We start from the raw sequence: 18535 nt of genomic DNA, 5'->3' as shown, positions 1-18535 counted from the left end.
TTTGTTCTCCATTCCTAATTTGTCATTATAGGTTCTGCAGAGTAATAATATAATGTTAAATGAAAAGAATTGTCATCATGGCTTCCTTATTAATGCATTTTATCATAAAAAATATTTTGCATCAACACAATCTATTTGTTGCAGTGCCAGGTATGCAAATAAATCCTGAAGAGTTGCAGAAAATACCCAAATTTATTTTCCCATTGGGAAATCACTCGGGATGACTAAAGAAAAAATTAACATAATGGCTCTCTGAAAGTAATATTCCACCCAACAAAAACCCTAGTTTTTAGACAGTTATGTCTTTCTCATGTGCTCCATTTGCTTCTCTTCTTTTCAAAGCAGAAAATGTCTACTAGACTAAGGCTGTTCAATTAACTGACACTCATTAGTTCCGAATTTTGCAGCAGAGCTGATGCCCGACCTAAGACGATTTTGTCACCCAACCCCAACCTTTTTTGACAGGTTACCAGTCGCTTTCATGATATTCTTCATTATCTGATGGATGACACATAAATTTGGCTCCTGAAAAGATCGCCAAAAGGTAAAGGTACAGTTAAAATATGCCAAGGTGTTGGACCAGCAGTAGCGAATCCTGCCAGCTCTGCCACACCAACATAGAGTTCACAACTGTTTATTTTCCTTTGCCCCCACAGCAGCATGTATGCCCAATAGCAGTAGCTAAGAGGGCTGAGTGGGGGCATGGGACTCTACGGGAGACGTGAAGAGCGTAGGAGCCTGCCAAGCAGCAAACCAGTGTTGCCTGGTGCTGCGCTGCTTCCTCAGATCGGGTAATCCATCTGGGCTAGGTGGGTGCCTCTGGACAGTTCAGCATTCTTCTGAGTTGCGGAGGACTGACAGAGTGGATCCCTGGTGCCTATGCCCAGTTTCAGACATGTGGACTCATGCAAGCTGGCCAGCCTCACCACAAATGAAGCAGAGACAGCTCTCCAATTGTACAGCACAGTAGGTGGTGAACAAGGGCTTTCCCATCAATAGGCCGTATTGTGTTGTATCCTGCTTTACCCAGGTGTGTCCAGTCCAAGGTGGTGTTCAGCTGAGTGCTGAAATAATGGCAAAAGTAATCCAGGGCACCAGTTGTTGCTGTGGTGGAGCCACCAAATGGCCACAGTATTTAATATTGTCCTCTTGATTGAAGGAAAATTGTTTCAAAAGTACATCATGTGCAGACTCCAACAACCGGGCAGATTACAATATATGTATGTAAACAGTGCCATAACTTGGCACGCATCTAGCATATACTTAAAATGTATTGACCCCGGTGCCCCAGTCCTGTGGGTAGGCAGGAGCTTGCTGAGTGGCCTTGTAAGGTAAATATTTATGGGAAAAACAGGCATGAATCAGAGAGCCACATTTGATTAATCCCTGAAAGCTTTGGCAAAGGAGCTTGTAAATCGCCTGAGAGAGGGTCGATTTATTTAGTAGGGCTCTGTCCGGGCAAGGATGATGGCAGATACCTCATCTACGAATTCCTGCTGAAATGCTTAATAATAGAGGGCAACAACCACATTTCGGGGAAGATGGCTACACTGCCAATGCCAGCAGGGCAAATTCAGCAAGACATAGAAAAGCTGGCAGAGTGCACAGCAGAAGTCAAGAGACTCACTTTGTCACTGGAGAACATGACCGATGGCAACGAAACCACAATTGTTCAGCTGCAGTCCACGGTCAGTCAGTGCACCGCAAAGATAGGGGACTTGGGCGAGTGATCGTGGCAAAATATTGTGCAGATACCTTGGATTACTGTGGGCATCCTTGGAAGCTTTTCCTGACGAATTTGTGCCAAAAGGTTTTCACAATCAGGAAGTACTTTAAAGCATACTGGTGGATGGAAAACATAAGACCCTTTTGCACTGGCAACCACAAGGCTTGCTTCCCAGAATAGAGAGGGTACAATTACTGAGATACCAGGATCAACTTAAAATAATGGCCACAGCACAGACGTATGGAAGACTATCTGTAGTGATAACAACTAATCCTTGTATCCCAATTTTGGAGTCGAAATACAGAACTGAAGGACGTTTTACTAAGATAAGAAACTCCTCAGGGCAAAGGGAATACTGTATGCGTTACTGCCACCTTTACTGCTACGAAATGAAGGGGAAAAGGCTTTTGTTTTAGGACCTGAAAGAAGCCATAAATTATAATGAAACTATGTTATGATGTCTTGGTGCAGATGCTCTTTTTCTCTGTATTAAGGCTGGAGATGGGATTCTGGTATTGGCATTAGGATTCTGGTGCAATCAAATAAGGAAAAGTTGTGAAATATTGCTATTTTTACTCTCACTACAAGGCATGACAGCCATTAACCTAGATGTTGTTGATGATAATAGAGAAAAGACATGGTTCTAAAACATCTTGCTTTCTTATCCTTGATTAAGAAAGGAACTATTTTGTGGGGTTGTCTCTTTCTGAGTGGTTGCAGTCCACTTATTTGAGGTAGGCCAAGGTTTCACGCTTGTCTAGTGAGTTGAGGGAATCCCTTGAGGGTCCCTTACTATCCAGTGAGGTGAACTGGGCCATAAACACCCTGAAAAATAATGCCTTGGGTCCCGATGGATTTAGAGCCCCCTTCTATAAGTAGTTCAGGCTCCTCCTTACCCCACACTTTTGACAGCCCTGTTCAACTAGTTCCTGGAATCAGGGAGAATCACCCCTACAATGGGGATGTCAACTGCGGTCCTCATTCCTAAACTGGGGAAGGATCCGATTTACTGTGATTCATATCGCCCAATTACCCTCACTAACAATTTAAAGCTTTTCTCCAAGATTCTGGCACGTAGATTCATGGAGGTTCGGCCAAGTATTATAGACTGAAACCAAACTGGTTTATAGCGGACGTAGTACTCAGGATAATTTAAGAGGTTGCCCATTTGACATGGACTGAGGTGGGGTGGTAGCATTGGATGCCCATAAGGCATTCGATAAGGTGGACTGGATGTACATAAAACTCACATTGCAAGCCTTTGACTTTGGACCTAACTTTAAGTCAATGGTTCTAGCTAACTACTGGGAACAATCAACCTCACTCAGAGTAAATCGGCTCTATACACCATATATGGCCCTATCTAGAGGCATGAAGCAGGGTTGCCCTCTGTCCCCGCTAATCTTTGCCTTGACGATGGAACCATTTGCCTGTCACATCAGGAATATTGTGGGTGTCGCAGTTGGGGGGGGGGGGGATATAATATTTCAGTGTATGTGGACAATGTGCTCCTCACTCTTCAATGTCCTGATAGCTCATTGGCAGCTTTACTGGGGGAACTAGCTAGCTTCCGGAGGGTTTCGGGCTTTACAGTTGATTATTCTAAATCGCATGGGTTGGATATCACAATAAATAAAGGCCCCTAACCTGAGCACGTTGGAGGCGCTCTCTCCGATACAGTGGAATTGGCTGGCCATTTCATAGATGGCAAGAAATATCTTGGTCTAGCAGGATTGCTGCTGTTAAAATTAACCTGGTGCCTTGGTTCTTATACCGATGCTTGGCACTGCCAGTACAGATTCCTGATGCTGAGCAGTGCAGTCTTCAAAATAAAGTCTTCTGATTCATCTGGGGGAATAAGCGGGCCCGGATCTCTCATAAGGTACTGTTAAAACCCATAAAGGTGAGGGGGGACTGGGCGTCCCGGATCTCTTCCGGTACAACCCAGCGCCACGGGTGTATTGCTCTCCCCAGAGTGCACGGAAAAACATAAATCACCAATGCAATTATAGAGCCAATACTTTGAACGCAGAAAGACGCAAGTTTAGAAGCAACCAGTAATAACATAGAAATAACTCACAGAAATAATATAGACATAAATCACAGAAGAAGCAAAGAATTCAAAAGAAAATACATCACCGTGAGCGATACTGGATTCCTCATCTCACCCAGAAGCAGCTGGAAGACTCCGGGAACAGCTGGGCCGAGAGCACTACCGCTCAGAGGAATGCCGGACATAAGCGTCCTCCTCCGGCTGAAGTCTCACCTGACCACCTCCGGGTTTCCGCATATATACACACTCCGAAAAGGGGTGGCAGTTCTCAAACCTTCTGGAAATGGCACTTGCGCATTGATGAGCAGCCGTTGGTTGCCAGATGGGTCTATCGACAGCCACCCTCAAGGAGCAGAGTGCCTCCCTCCTCTAAAAACACGCTCCACGGAGAACAGGAACAAACCATAACAAAGTTAGCTTTCCCAGCAGAAATGTCCTTGACCGCATACCAGGTTTGAAAAGCATGTTTTCCTCAGCACCGTGAATCTAACACTCAGCAAAATGTGTGCAGCTTTTCACTGCGGCAGGAAGTAAATATCCATCATGGCTCCGAGCGCTCCCAGAATGCACTGCGCACCAGCGCCATTTTAGTTTAAGCATAACAACAGGTTTTGCATGCAGTAACATGGGGGTGAATGAAGCGGCACCTAAGTGGACGGAGATTGACAGGCCTGTTTGGGGGGTGACATTAGCGAAACTCTCCTACATTGATGTGAGGGGTCTGGCAGGACTCACAGGGCTTCCATTGCTCAGAGCCACTACACACTTGCTCTATTACCTGAAAATAGCACTTCATCAGTGGGGCACCCCATTGGGCATAGGTCCTCTTACGCCGTTCTGGAGGAACCCTGCTTTTCAGCTGGGATGTTAGCGGGGGAGGTTGGGGGCTTCGGATGGGGGTGTTTGGAGACCCTACACTAGTTTTACAATGATGGTGCCCCGCTATTCTTTATTGATTGTAAACAGGAGTTCTCATTGGGTGAATCAGAGCGGTTTCACCACGCCCAGCTACGACATTGGGTGTTGGGAGAAGGCAGTTAGACCCCCCCATATCCTCTGGAATTGGCTCTTCAGCCAGGATTCCAAAAACCAAAAGTCTCTAGACTATTCAGATTGCGTGGATACAGAAGGCCGCCACATGACACGCTTGCCCTATATGAGTAAATGGGAAGAGGACCTGGGCATCACAATAGAAGATTATGCATGGCTGTGAATCTGGGCTTGCATGTACACATCCTCTCACTGCTCTACTGACAGGGAAAGTGCATTAAATTATGTTACAGCCGGCACCTCACCTGTGTAACAGGAGTGTTTGCAACCCCTGAGATGTATTACTGGAATACAACCTGTGATGTTGCACGAACATTGTACCGTTCATTTGCACTTGTCTTCTATCACAGTCTGTTAAATAAAAGTTTTTGGGGGAAACGAAAAGAAAGGGACTATTTTGGAAAATTGGATAAAGAAGCTCTTTAGAATACAAATAAAAAGGGGACTAGTGGTGGGTAGCTTACCTGTCAATGGGATTCAGGCAGGGATCTCCTGGTCCCATCCCTGGACTCTTACTTGGACATGCCACTATTAGGGAGGAGGTGTTCACAGTGGCCAGCTCAGGGTTTTATGCTTTAGTATAGTAATTTGACTGTTTAAATACAGGAAGATTGCTCCCCAGCCGTGGAGATCTTCCTTACAGAATGATGCTGCAGATTTTGTGGTTATTTGTGCTGCACGGGTGGTTTATGGGGAAGTTTGTTGGTTGAAGTTCATAGTTGGATGCAGAGGGTTTACAAAATGGAGATGTTCTATAACGGGTCATGTTGCGTAGATGAGGTGGTAATCGACCCTCAAGAATTGCTCGCTTGGTTGGGTAAATGCATATCTGTTTAATATGGGGTTCGTAGACAAATACCGGTTACATTTGCAGAGAAGGATGACAAGACAGAAATCCTGACTGTCAGTCGCCCGTCTCATTTGGCCAAACAGGATCCAGCCTACCACTCATTTACCATTGGTGCCTGCACCATCCCGGTCTCCTCAAGCATCAAAACAATTGGCGTCTACCTAGACTCAAGCCTTAGTCCCGGCACGTCAATTCCATTGCATCTTCAGTGGCCCATGCCATCAAACATTTGAATGCCACCAAACATCTACTCTCATCACATGACCGCTTGACCATAAGAAGAGCCACTGTTGGCTCCAGCTCGACTACTGCAACTCCCTCCTAGCCGGTACCACGAAACAGAATCTTTGCAAGCTTCAGACTATCCAGAATATTGCCATCTGGGCAGCTACGGACCTTTCCAAATGTAATTAAGTAGCAGCACTCGGAAGAGCTGCTCACGGGCTTCCAGTTAAAGAACGCAAACTTTAAAAACCTTTAGATCACTCACTGCTGCATATCGAACACTGTGCCTCCTTACATCACGCAAAGACTTTGAGTATGATGCAATGAAACTGTAAACCCATGTTATCCTCTGTATTCTCCTCTCCATTGCTTTTCCCTCCCATACTCCCTACCCCCTTTCCCTTTACCACCCTGTAACCAGTGCCTCAATGCCAGTGAGCTTCTGTGCGCTTTACAAATGCAAAAATAAATAAAGGAGAAAGCAGTGCATAAGAGTGGCAGCATTCTGGAAGGAATTTAAAGTGACCATCAGGGGAAACTATCTGTCTGTTCGATATGGGGTATGTAGACAACTGCTAGATGTTATGACATAGAAGAAGAAAGTAGTGGAAGAGCTGAAAAAACTGTTGACCGGTGAAAAAAGGCAGCGGGTGTTACTGTCCCAGAGGAAGGAATTGTTTCAGTCCTTTGACAAACTAGGACACTACAAATATAAAGCATATATTACTAAGCAGCATAATGAGGGTGAGAAAGTTGTGTGCGCCTGGGCTAGGCTGGCAAACATAGGGAAAATCACAAACTCAGCAGAAGGATTGGTCTACAGAAATGAGTAAATAAGTAAAACGTCTGAAGAGTTCTACAAAGATCTCTAAACACAAAAGCCCTAGAACAATCCAGATCAGGTTTAGGACATGTTAAATGAAGTGGGTATATCCTATTGTGCACAGAAGGAAGGGATGATCAGAAGACCCGCTAAGTTTTGTGAAATGTGATCGTGCCACCTGAAATTCGTGCACTGGGAAAACGCCAAGGGGGGAGCCTTTCCAGCAGAGTTTTTTAAAAACATATAAAGGATAACTAGCACCCAGCTTATTAACAGTGTATAATGATGCTTTGGAGAATGAGCCTTGCCAGCGTCCCCACAGGAGGTGGCCATCTGCCTTAACTGGGAAAGGAGAGATTGGATTGTGCATCATAACCTCCCCCATCTAAGATCAATGTAGACAATAAGAGGTTGAGCAAGGTACTGGCAGGTTGCCTTTTGAGGATTATTTTTTCGCTTGTTCCTGTAGATCAAGCCAGGTTCCTACCTTGTAGGAATACAATGCAATATATTTGAAACAGGACCAGGATATTGTCTTTGTGAGCTTTGATACCAACCACATGGACTTGTTCTACATGAAAGAGGTGCTGAAAAACGTAGAGCTGGGAATACTGGTAATCAGTTGGGTGTCATTACTACATGAATCCCCAGTGGCAAGAATACGAACCACGAGAACATTGTAAAGGAGATGGCTCAGGGGATCTAGAAAATTGTCCCATGTCACCTTTGATTTCTGTGCTAGTTATGGAGCCTGTGGCCTGCCTGTTCCGGTCATGGTTTGCAGAAGACTGGATTAATGTATTAGACAAACATCATGTGATCGCTTTCTGCGCAGATGGCATTCTCTTATATGTTCATGAGCCAGGTAGGAGATTTGGCAAGTTGCTAAAGCTTGTGGAGGAGTTGTATCTGATTTCTGCAGATAAATTGGTCAAAGTCCATAATCTAACCATTGTCTTGGACCGGGGATGGTATTCAGAAGCTAGTCCCATTACAGATAACTATGCCCCTGTCCAGGTATTTGGGTGTTAGTATCAGTCATCCGGCAGTTATTTTTGAAGAAAACATATCAAAATTGTTGTCAGGCCTTGGAAGATCTTTAGAGTTCTGGCTAAAGTTTCCCATCTTTCTTATGTGTAGGGTGGCATTGTCTAAAGTGATAGTATATCCCAGGGCATTATATTTGAATCCATACTCCTGGGGATACCCAAATCCATTGGGGTGATATGGCAGCAAAGATTGGGTTCAAAGAAATACAGCCTCCTTACTCGCAAGACTGGATAGCGCCACCAGATGTATTTAGCATATTCCAGGGCAGCATAGTTGCAGTGGGTAGTTCTGTGGCTTGAGGGAACAATAGCTCTCGTTAACTTGAGGAATATTCCAGTTTAAATGGAAAAGATGCAGTGGTACTGCCCCAATCATTTAGTACAACGCAGCAGATCTGAATGGAGATGGTTTGACTCGAGCAGTACAAGTTAATGTTCCTACCCTCTCTACCTACATGTGGCAAAACATGAAAGCCTAGCAGTCCTAGCTTCCTGAAGGGTCACTCGCTGGTATGTTCAAGTTACAAAAATATGGTGTGGCTGCATGGAGATGGCCATCTTATGGAATTTGCTAGGCTTAATGAGTGCTGGCAAATGGGAGATGGTCACTTTTTGATTTGGCGTATGCCGGTTACGTGGCACAGATTAGGAAGCTGTGGCCAGATTTCCCATTTGAACCAAACATAGCCATTCTATAACAGCATGCTGCTAGAATTAGGTCCGGGGGTAAAATAACGGCCTCGTACAAAGTATGTGCTAGATGGAGGCTGCACAAAATATCTGCAATTCAGTTACAATGGGATATAGGTTGGAATCTACGGGCTATTGAATGGTGCACGACCTGTGAAAACATGTTAACAGAGTTGTAACCTCACCAAACTAAAGCAGATGAGACCTCTGCATGTTCCCGCTGTAAGTCACAGGAAGATAGTTTTCTACACATGTGGCAGAGTTGTCCCCTGGTGCAAGCTTTGGGAGAGAGAGGGCAATGGAACTTACAAGAACTTCTGATGTTGTGCTGGAGGTATCCCCAGAAGTAGGTCTACTTGTCCTACTTCCGCTGAGAAGAAAGAGTATGCTGTTAAAGTTTATAATGCTGGGTTTGATATTACCAAAAGGTTGCATCGTATTACGGTGGAAGCCTGTTGCTGCACCCAAATTTGAAGACTGGAGACCTGATCTGCATAAATGGAGTAAAACTGAATGCAATCTCAGGTTAAGCAAGCATGAACACAAAGATGATGACACACTGTACAGTATCTGGTTCCTACTTCTAAACAATGCAGACCGCCCTTCTGATCTGTACCCGACCAGGAGAGCACCCCGTCTGGGGTTTGATGAGTACGTTTACAGCTGCTGGACCCAATGGTGTAGCTACAAAATATCTCATCAGGTTCTCTAGAATGATGTTGGAAATTGGTACTGTACCGTATAGAGCATCCTCCCTTTGTTCATTATACTGTACTATTGCCCATAAGATTATGTACTATTGAATATTGTATGTTGGCAGCTCCCTCTGAGATAGCAGGCTCTAATTGTTAGGGTTGTTCACTTAAATTGTCCCTATCAAAATGATATGTACAATTGTACTGGGGTAATTTAAAATCATAAAGATTTTTTAAAAAACACAAAGTTGTGGCCCCTCACAAGACCTGTTCAAATACACGGGAGTATACCTCTGTCAGCAGAAACCTAGCTTGAAATCCAAGCTTGAAGCCGTTCTCTACATTTCACAGAATCACTCCTACCAGCCCTCCTCAGTCTCTAAAACGTGTTCCCAAAGTTTTCCAGTGCTGTCTTCACTCTGCTATAATGTAGCCATTCTGTCTGCAGTCCTTTACTTGAAGCTCTATTCGTGTAGGCGAGTTAGACCATATCTCCAAATTCATGTTCTTATTCTCTAAGGCGTTTACTTATGATTGTCGGCTTCTATGGACAAAAATGTACCCATAAATTCCCCTAACTCTGACATCTAGAGGTTATCCTCCCTACTGGCCTGTTTTAGCAACAGACAGCTTTGCGGCACATATGTTATTTGACATCTTTATTACATATGCTCAATTTGTTGTGAAACCTGTTCACCTGATCGCTTATCTGGCCATCGCCATCAACCGAATTTTATCCATTCCATTCCCAAGGTGCTGGGAGTATAAGACCATTTGACATAGGAATACGGATAAGTTGCTCAAATACAGTAGCTCTTTTAATCTTAGTTTATATCAGGCTCCCTTTCATTACCAACTCACACTCCCCATAATAGAAGTTGCTGTGGCACAGCAACTGCATCCGAACAGCTAAATAAACTTGGAAATAAGGAGTCTGCTGCCCATTTGCTATTCAATGAGGAAGCCTAGGTGCTTATAGAATTAACTTGCTTTGTTTTCACATTTTCTGCCAAATATAGCACAGATTTAAAACCTCTTACGTGTAGTAAAACTCCCAAAGAATTAAGAGGAAGGTGGTAAAATGGAGCGAATCAGCAACGTCAGCTGATGAAATGTTGCATGTTTACTTATTCTGTGGGAAATAATTTAAAGTAAGCTCTCAAAGTGTCCCATTCCAGGAGGAAGGGTCTCATCGAGTCCAAGTGCGTTCTTTGCATTTTGGTTCATAAGTTTGCCTTTCACATTATAAATGCAGGACTCCAAATTCCAAAATGCTGAGTGAAATCCATGGCTAGATGATTCAATTGCACCTGACATAGAACCACTTGTGAGCTTTGTGTAAATAAATAATAAGGCAAAAAAATAACTTTCTATTGGCCATTACATCTTTGGCAATTTACTCAGATGGGGGGGGGTCAGTTTGGGCACAGATTGTGGGACAGAGTGGAGCGAGAAAAAGATTTTCACATAGTATACGGGTACCTACATCCCTAATGTTGGATCCATACACTACGACACCATGTTTTTAATTCCAGCAGTGAAAGACTGTCAAACCAGTTTATTAGAGAGCTCTAATTTTCTCTGTTGTTTTTCCACAGATTGATGCAGCTGAAGTTTCAAAAAACAGCATTATTTGTGGCTTTCTACAGTACAATGAGAAATCCAAGCCCTCACAGAAAATGTGGTGTGTTATTCCTGAACACGACTCCCTTGTACTTTACTTATACTGTGCACAACAGGTAACAGCAATACTACAAGGCACAGTTTGCCTTTTCTTTCAATAACTGCAACTTTAAAGTAGGCAAGCAATATGTATTGGAATATAAACAACCATTTGTAGCGTGATTGCTACACTTTGTGTTTCATAACTGAGTTCAGTGCTTGATTTGTGCAGTGTAAAGGCATCAAGAAGTAGACGCAGACAACAGGTTCACGTTTTGTCTTCAAAGTTTTATTTAACTCAAAATGCAGGGTGGATTAAGGCCTAACTTGCCCTAAACTCAGGAGGGATTTCCCTGCCACCTCCTGCTCCTTAGTTTAGTGTGACTTCGATTCGTCGGTATATCCCGTAGCTCCCAATCACATTTAAAAAAACAAATCTACATAACACATCAATCTATATGTACATCATTAATATAGGATTAGTTCAGGCTTGACAAACCATATTGTCAGTACTTCTCTTAATACAAAAAAAGTTCTGTGCAGTTCAAGGACTTTCTGGATCAGAGCAGAGTCTTACCCTCAGTGTCTCATAAAGAAAATAAAGTAAATTCGTCTAATACTGCCTATCTTGAGGCACCCCTGGTTTCTTATATGGTCTAGTACTTTTCTTTAGAGATACTAGTCACTGGCTCCGAAAGATGCTTTCTTGATTGTCACCTTTTTAGATGCATGGATAAACTAAGGTGTCACCTTAGTTTCAGACTAATTTACTTTACTTTATTTATGAGACACTGAGGGTAAGACTCTGCTATGATCCAGAAAGTCCTTAGAACCACCCAGATCTTTTTTGTATTAAGAGGAGTTAGAAAAGAAGTGAGGACGCCCTCAGGTTCCTCACACTGTCAGGCCAGCCAGTCTATATTGCTTTCATAGATTTTAAACTCACGTTTGATTGTGTAGACCGAGAAAGGTTATTCCAAAAAATTATGGATGGGGGTGCGCAGGATATATTGTCATTGCTGATATTGGGGAGCATTTGGTTAAGACGACTTCATATCCACATAAATTAGGGAAATGGCCTATAGTGTGCTTCATGTATGCGGATGATCTGTTCCTGCTGGACCAGACGCCTGTGGGCCTACAGAGGCAACTAACGGTCTTGGAACAATATGCAAATGAGAATGCATTAAAAATGTATGTGGATAAGTGTCAAGATGCCTACCCCCGGAGCACCAGGCCAGGCCCAGCACCCCCGGGAGCAGGCATCATGCCCTGTTCAGTCGGTGTTCCGAGTTCTGCGCATCACGCTCGAAGAGGCCACAGCAACCCAGACTAGACCAGCGCCTCCGTGGGAGTCAGGTGAGCGTTACAGAACGCGAAGCCTTTCTACAAATTCCCACCCAGGCGCTATGGAAACTTCTGAGACTGATCAGTTGACCCAACTACTGGGGGAATTACGGGCCGAAGTACACGCCGCTCGTCAAGAGACAAATGCTCTCAGGAGGGAAGTGATTGTATCAAAGGAAAGAACTGATGACCTGGCTAAACAGTTTTTGCAAGGTCAAGCTGGACACACTACTCTACCCGGTTCCGGGGGGAACCCCGCTCCTGTGGTTCCCAGTAACCCTGTGCAGATTAATCTACCTGGAAACATGCCGCTGGCCCCACCCAAACGCTTTGCTGGGGAACCCAAACGATTCGCCATATTCATGAATCAGTGTCGTTTGCACTTCCTATGCAGACCTGGGGCCTTCCCTAATGACCAGACCAAGGTAGCCTTTGTATTGTCATATCTCAGCGGCTGTGCTGCCGATTGGTCAGTTCCACTGGTTACTCAAGATGACCCGATTCTCCGTGATTTTCAAGGATTTCAAGCAAGCATGGAAAGGTTATTTGCTCGACACTCTCAGGGGCAGGCTCTGGATGACGAACTCCTATCCCTGCGACAGGGCAATCGGGACCTTTAATAGACTAATTGTGGAAACTGGGTGGCCAGAGGATAAAAGAATCACGTTATTTTATCGAGGTCTACGCGGAGTACTTAAAGATGTCCTGGCCCAAGTTGTAAATCCGCCCCAAGAATGCACAGAATATATAGACTTAGTGGTCCAATTGGATCACAGACTTCAAAACAGAAAAGCAGATGGGTCCAAGTTTGAGACCCAGGTGTTGGTCAAGACCCACGCTAACCCCAAGGGTGCTGATGTCTCTGAGCCTATGCAAATCAGAGGGGTTAAAGGACCTTTAACTCAAAAAGAACGTGAAAGAAGACGGCAGATGCAATTGTCTTTATTGTGGGTCCTCTGGACACTTTCTACGAGATTGCCCGGCAAAACCGCCCAAGAAGGTGGTAGGAGCCGCTGATAAAAACCATGAAGAGACTGTTTCGGGAAACGACCACGCCCGACAAGCGTAGGGGTCCGCTTGCCGAGCTTGAAAACTAACTCTCAGACCTCGCATTTCATTGTGCCAATGGTCCTCGTAGATCCGGAACAGCCTAAGCGGTTGCATGCAATAAAGGCATACATCGATAGTGGGGCTAGAGGAAATTATGTGGATCGTGAATTGGTCTCTAGGATTAACCTCCCTCTGCGTCCTAAAACCAGCAAAAATGTCATCACCACAGTCGATGGAACCGAAATTGCCTCTGGACCGGTAACACATTCCACTGCTGAGGTGACACTTATAGGTCCGGACGGCCATCGGGAGGCAGTTGTGTTTGATGTAATCAAGGCTCCACAGTTTCAGGTTATTCTCGGAATCCCTTGGTTAGAGACACATAATCCTCGAATTGATTGGCGAGCGAAGAGAATAACCTTCCCGGATTGTGCACAAACCTGCTACCCAGAAAATCTGAAGATTAGTCTAGCGTCTGTAACCTCTGTCTCCATGTAACTACCTCCGGAATACCAAGACTTTCAGGACGTCTTCCAAAAGGAACAGGCCAACACGTTACCTCCCCACAGATCGTACGATTGCCAAATCGATCTGGTGCCCGGTGCACAACCCCCTTGTAGCAGGATTTATGCCCTTACTGAACCTGAGAATCTGCATTTGAGACAATATTTAGATCAATACCTAGCCAATGGTTTCATTCGCCCGTCAAAGTCTCCGGCATCCTCGGCTTTGTTCTTAGTGCCCAAAAAAGAAGGTGACCTTAGAACTTGTATCGACTACCACGCATTGAACCAGATAACTGTTAAAAACCGTTACCCTCTGCCTCTGATCCCTGAACTCCTTGACCAGGTGAAGGACGCTTGCGTATACACCAAGTTAGATCTCTGGGGGGCTTATCATCTGGTGCGAGTAAAAGAAGGCGACGAATGGAAAACGGCCTTCCGTACAAAATATGGATTATGCGAATACCAGGTGATGCCTTTCGGGTTGTGCAACGCGCCTGCTGCCTTCCAATTCTTCATGAACGTTGTCCTTCGGGAACTCATCGATGTTTGTGTTGTCGTATATATCGATGACATTCTTGTGTACTCCTCTTCGGAATCTGATCACAGAAAGCATGTCAGGGCCGTCCTTGAGAAATTGCGCCAACACAAACTGTTTGCAAAGCTGGAAAAGTGCGTATTCCATACCACCGAGGTTGAGTTTCTTGGATTCATCCTGACACCTAAAGGGGTCCGAATGGACTCACGAAAAGTGGATGCCATCCTCAAATGGCCATCACCTAGTTCGGTGAAAGGTGTCCAAAGCATGCTTGGTTTAGCTAATTTTTATCGCAGATTTATCCCGGTATTTTCACGTGTGGTACAACCCATCACTGCACTCTTGCGAAAAAATAAACGCTTCGAATGGACCCAGGAAGCCGAACAGGCCTTTCAGGAATTGAAAGCTAAATTCACGTCCGCACCTATTTTGAAGCACCCGCGTCCCGATCTCCCATATATAGTCGAAACCGACGCAACCAGCTTAGCCATGGGAGCTGTCCTGTCTCAGAGAGACCCTGAAACCAACCAACTGCACCCCGTAGCATTTTGGTCCAGAAAGTTCTCGCCGCCTGAGGTAAATTATGCAATCACCGACGAGGAATTATTAGCCATTAAGTCCGCCTTTAAGGCTTGGCCGCATTATCTTCTTGGCGCCAGGCATACCATCACCGTGATCACTGATCACCAAAACTTACAATATTTAAAAACTGCCAAGGCTCAATCGTCATGTCAGCTCCGATGGGCTTTGTTCTTTGCTGAGTTCCATTTTGTAATCACTTACCGCCCCGGCTGTAAGAATGGCAAAGCGGACGCGCTATCTCGAATAGGAATGGGAGAAAAAGACACAAACTCAGAACCTGTGCCGATAATTCCCGAACAAAGAATTTTGGGGATAACCTCTTTACAAACCCTTGAAGACATTCAAGCACGGGTAAAACAACTCCTGGACTCTACAGCCTTGCAGGATTGGATCCAAAGGGGATCTTACTTTTCGGTCAACGATGGCCTACCTTACTTCCAAGGACGCTTATTTCTGCCAGAAAAGGAATTGCAAGAACTAGTTATTTCCCGTCATCATGATACCCTGATGGAAGGACATCCTGGCATTGCCAAAACTGAGGAAAAAATTAAACGACAATTCTGGTGGCCTTCCTGGCGAAAGGATATTAAATCTTTCGTGATGTCCTGTGGAGTTTGCGCCCAAAACAAAGGCCAAAAGACAAAACCCGCCGGTCTTCTTTAGCCTTTAGACATTCCACCAGCACCTTGGCTCACCTTGTCACTAGATTTTATCACGGACCTGCCCCCTTGTAATGGATACAATACTATTCTGGTTGTGGTGGATTTATTTTCCAAGATGGCCCATTTTATTCCGTTGAAAGGATTACCTTCAGCTTCTGTCCTAGCCAAGGAATTCCTCGAAAATATCATCCGTTTGCATGGATTCCCGTCCATACTAGTCTCCGACCGGGGAAGCCAGTTTATTTCTCATTTTTGGAGAAAGTGTTGTCAACTGGCACAAATCGACGTAAGAGTCTCAACCAGCCACCACCCACAGACCGATGGTCAGACGGAGAGAACGAACCAGACCCTTGAACAATACCTACGATGTATGTTGCACCAATCGGAGGGTAATTGGAAGGATATTTTATAGGTGGCCGAATATGCATACAATAACTCGGTACACTCTGGAACTGGACAAAGCCCCTTTTATACCCTATATGGACATCACCCTCGTACTTCAGACCTGGACTCACCTCTGAGCCTTGAAATGCCCGCAGTGGACCATTTGCATTCCACGATAACTCAAGCCTTCAAGGATGCAACTGCACATTTGCAACAAGCGAAAGGGAAATGCAAAAAGAATGCAGATCTGCATCGGAGTGAGGCGCCTCCATACCAAATAGGGGATCAAGTATGGTTGGCTACCAAACACTTATTGCTCAAGGGACCTCGAACTTTTAATCCAAGGTATTTGGGCCCTTACTCGATCAAAGCTACAATTAACCCAGTGGCAGTCAAGCTCGATCTACCAGCTAACATGCGGATTCACCCCGTTTTTCATGTGTCACTTTTGAAACCAGTGCAACCAAGAACCAGATCAATAAAGCCACCAGAACCAATCCAGTTAGATGGGGAGCCTGAATTCGAGGTGAAGAACATTTTGGATTCTAAGATCTCAAAATCAAAACTTTTCTATCTAATTGATTGGAAAGGGTACGGGCCTCAGGAAAGGTCGTGGGAACCCAGCGACCACGTACATGCACCTCGGCTGGTAAAAAGGTTCCATCGGAATTTCCCAAACAAACCGAAACCTCCAGAGGGAATGACCTTGGGAGGGGCTTTGGGGGGGAGTGCTGTCATGATGCCTACCCCCGGAGCACCAGGCCAGGCCCAGCACCCCCGGGATCAGGCATCATGCCCCCGGGTAAAAGCCCAGCGGCCCCTTATAGGGGCTCTTTGGACTCTGTCCTGGCGCCGTTGGCGCCAGGCTCATAACGGAAGGTGTTTTGTGCACTTACCTGATGCAGACCATGCTGCAAGAGTCAGGCCTCCCTGAGACCTGAAAGGGACTATTTTTTCATTGGGACTATTTTGCCACTCGGGCGTGGCCAGGGAAGGATACTTACCTGGAACTACTTTGGGGGCTATTTAAGCCACGCCCAGACAGTAGCTCACGCTTCGCATTGTTCTGCATCCAAGCAGCTGAACGCTCACCGTGTCTGCTCCTGCATCTGGTCTCCAGCCACGCCCGCCTCGATCCTGGAACACCTGTAAGGAAAGAAGAGAAGAGAAAGGTGAAAACCAAGAATTTTATCAAACTTCTTACCTGCATCCGGAACCTTCACGCCAGCGTTTCTGAGAAAAGACTTTCATTTAAAAGCACCGCGTTGCTCGCTGCAGCGCCGCGCTTCACTCACCTGTCCTCGGGAGTTCTTCTGGCTCCACCGCGACTGTCTGCACCGGTCGCCACATCTCTGCGCCTAGGGGAGAGAAGAAGAGACAAAAGGTGAGCAGAAGGAACATATGAGGAAAGCCTAATTTTCCGCCATAACACTTACCGGTCTTCTGTTGGTGGACCATTCCTCATTTCGGGTCGGCGCCGCTTCGTTGCAGGTACTGTACCCCGGCCCCTATGGGGAAAGGACAAAAGACAATACTGGAGGAATATAAAGACATTAAGAGGGATCTCTCCCATCGCTAACTCACCTGAGTTTACCATTGGCAATTTAATCCCTCAACGCATCGCCTTCATTCTGCACCTGAAATAAAGGACAGATCACAGGTTAGGAAGGCAACAGAAAAGGAGGCTCGACACTTGAACTTTTGTAATCTTCATACTTACGGCGTTCCGCTCGGAAAAGTCAAGTGGATTTTGCCAGCGCCATTCTGGTAACCAGTGAAGTAACTGGACAAACACGCGCCCCCGCACCAGAAGCAGGATGGAGAGTTCATCCTTTCAAACCATAAGGTGACTTTCAACCGGGGATTTCGGAGGAAGTTAGAGAAGAACGAAGGGGGATAGGGGGGAGCAAGCACACTATTCTGCAGACTGTGAATCCCCTTTCTCATCTGCAGAAGGATATTCCTATGGGCCAGACAAGCAAGATTTGAGGGCCCTGTTCAGTCGGTGGTCCGAGTTCTGCGCATCACGCTCAAAGAGGCCACAGCAACCCAGACTAGACCAGCGCCTCCGTGGGAGTCAGGTGAGCGTTACAATAAGTCTGATGTGTTAACTCTAACAATGAGAATTGTCCCTAAGAGAATATCTTTTAATTGGTGTCTATACAAACTTCCATTAGCTATAGTGAAGGAGTAGAGATACCTGGGAGTTAGTATCAACAACAAAAGCAGGAAGGGCCGTATAGAGCAGACACCAGACGTAAGGCTGAAACTGCTGCCGTGCAGGGCCTATTGATACATAAAAAAATGGTACATTTTCTTGTCTCGCTATTATTACTTATTATAAACAAAAGGTGGTGCCTACATTCTATCTGCCCATCGGAACTCAGAAACAGAGGGGGGAGGGAACTAAGCTAAAGGAGTTCCAGCAGGTGGAGGCAAGTGTGGGATCTGCCTATCTGATTGCACGTGGATGAAGCAGGGAGGGCTTAGGAAGCCCCAGTTGCAGTTCCAAGCTTAATACGCATGCATCAAGCACAGGGGATGGTGAAAACAAAGACCAGGTGGGGTAGGGTGAACCTAAGAGGCCGGTAAAGGAGCAGACCAAAGGAAATTAGGGAAAAGGGGATGTACAGCAAAAGGGAAAAC

At 45.4% G+C, this 18535-nt stretch overlaps 1 protein-coding gene across 10 annotated transcripts in view; it reads left to right on the top strand.

Annotated features, from left to right (window-relative positions):
- The window catches only part of FGD4 (FYVE, RhoGEF and PH domain containing 4), a 1139208-nt gene that overhangs the window by 1073348 nt on the left and 47325 nt on the right, over window positions 1-18535 (top strand). For all 10 annotated transcript variants that reach the window (XM_069628200.1, XM_069628199.1, XM_069628201.1 and 7 more), the window contains one exon: window positions 10760-10900. In XM_069628200.1, the coding sequence (XP_069484301.1) occupies window positions 10760-10900 (141 nt within the window). The remainder of the gene's footprint in view (window positions 1-10759; window positions 10901-18535) is intronic.

Source organism: Ambystoma mexicanum, chromosome 12 (genome assembly GCF_040938575.1).
Source record: "Ambystoma mexicanum isolate Mex_15411 chromosome 12, UKY_AmexF1_1, whole genome shotgun sequence".
NCBI classification, from domain to species: domain Eukaryota; kingdom Metazoa; phylum Chordata; class Amphibia; order Caudata; family Ambystomatidae; genus Ambystoma; species Ambystoma mexicanum.
Note: the sequence above shows the minus strand (reverse complement) of the source record. Positions and strands in the feature narration are given on the sequence as shown.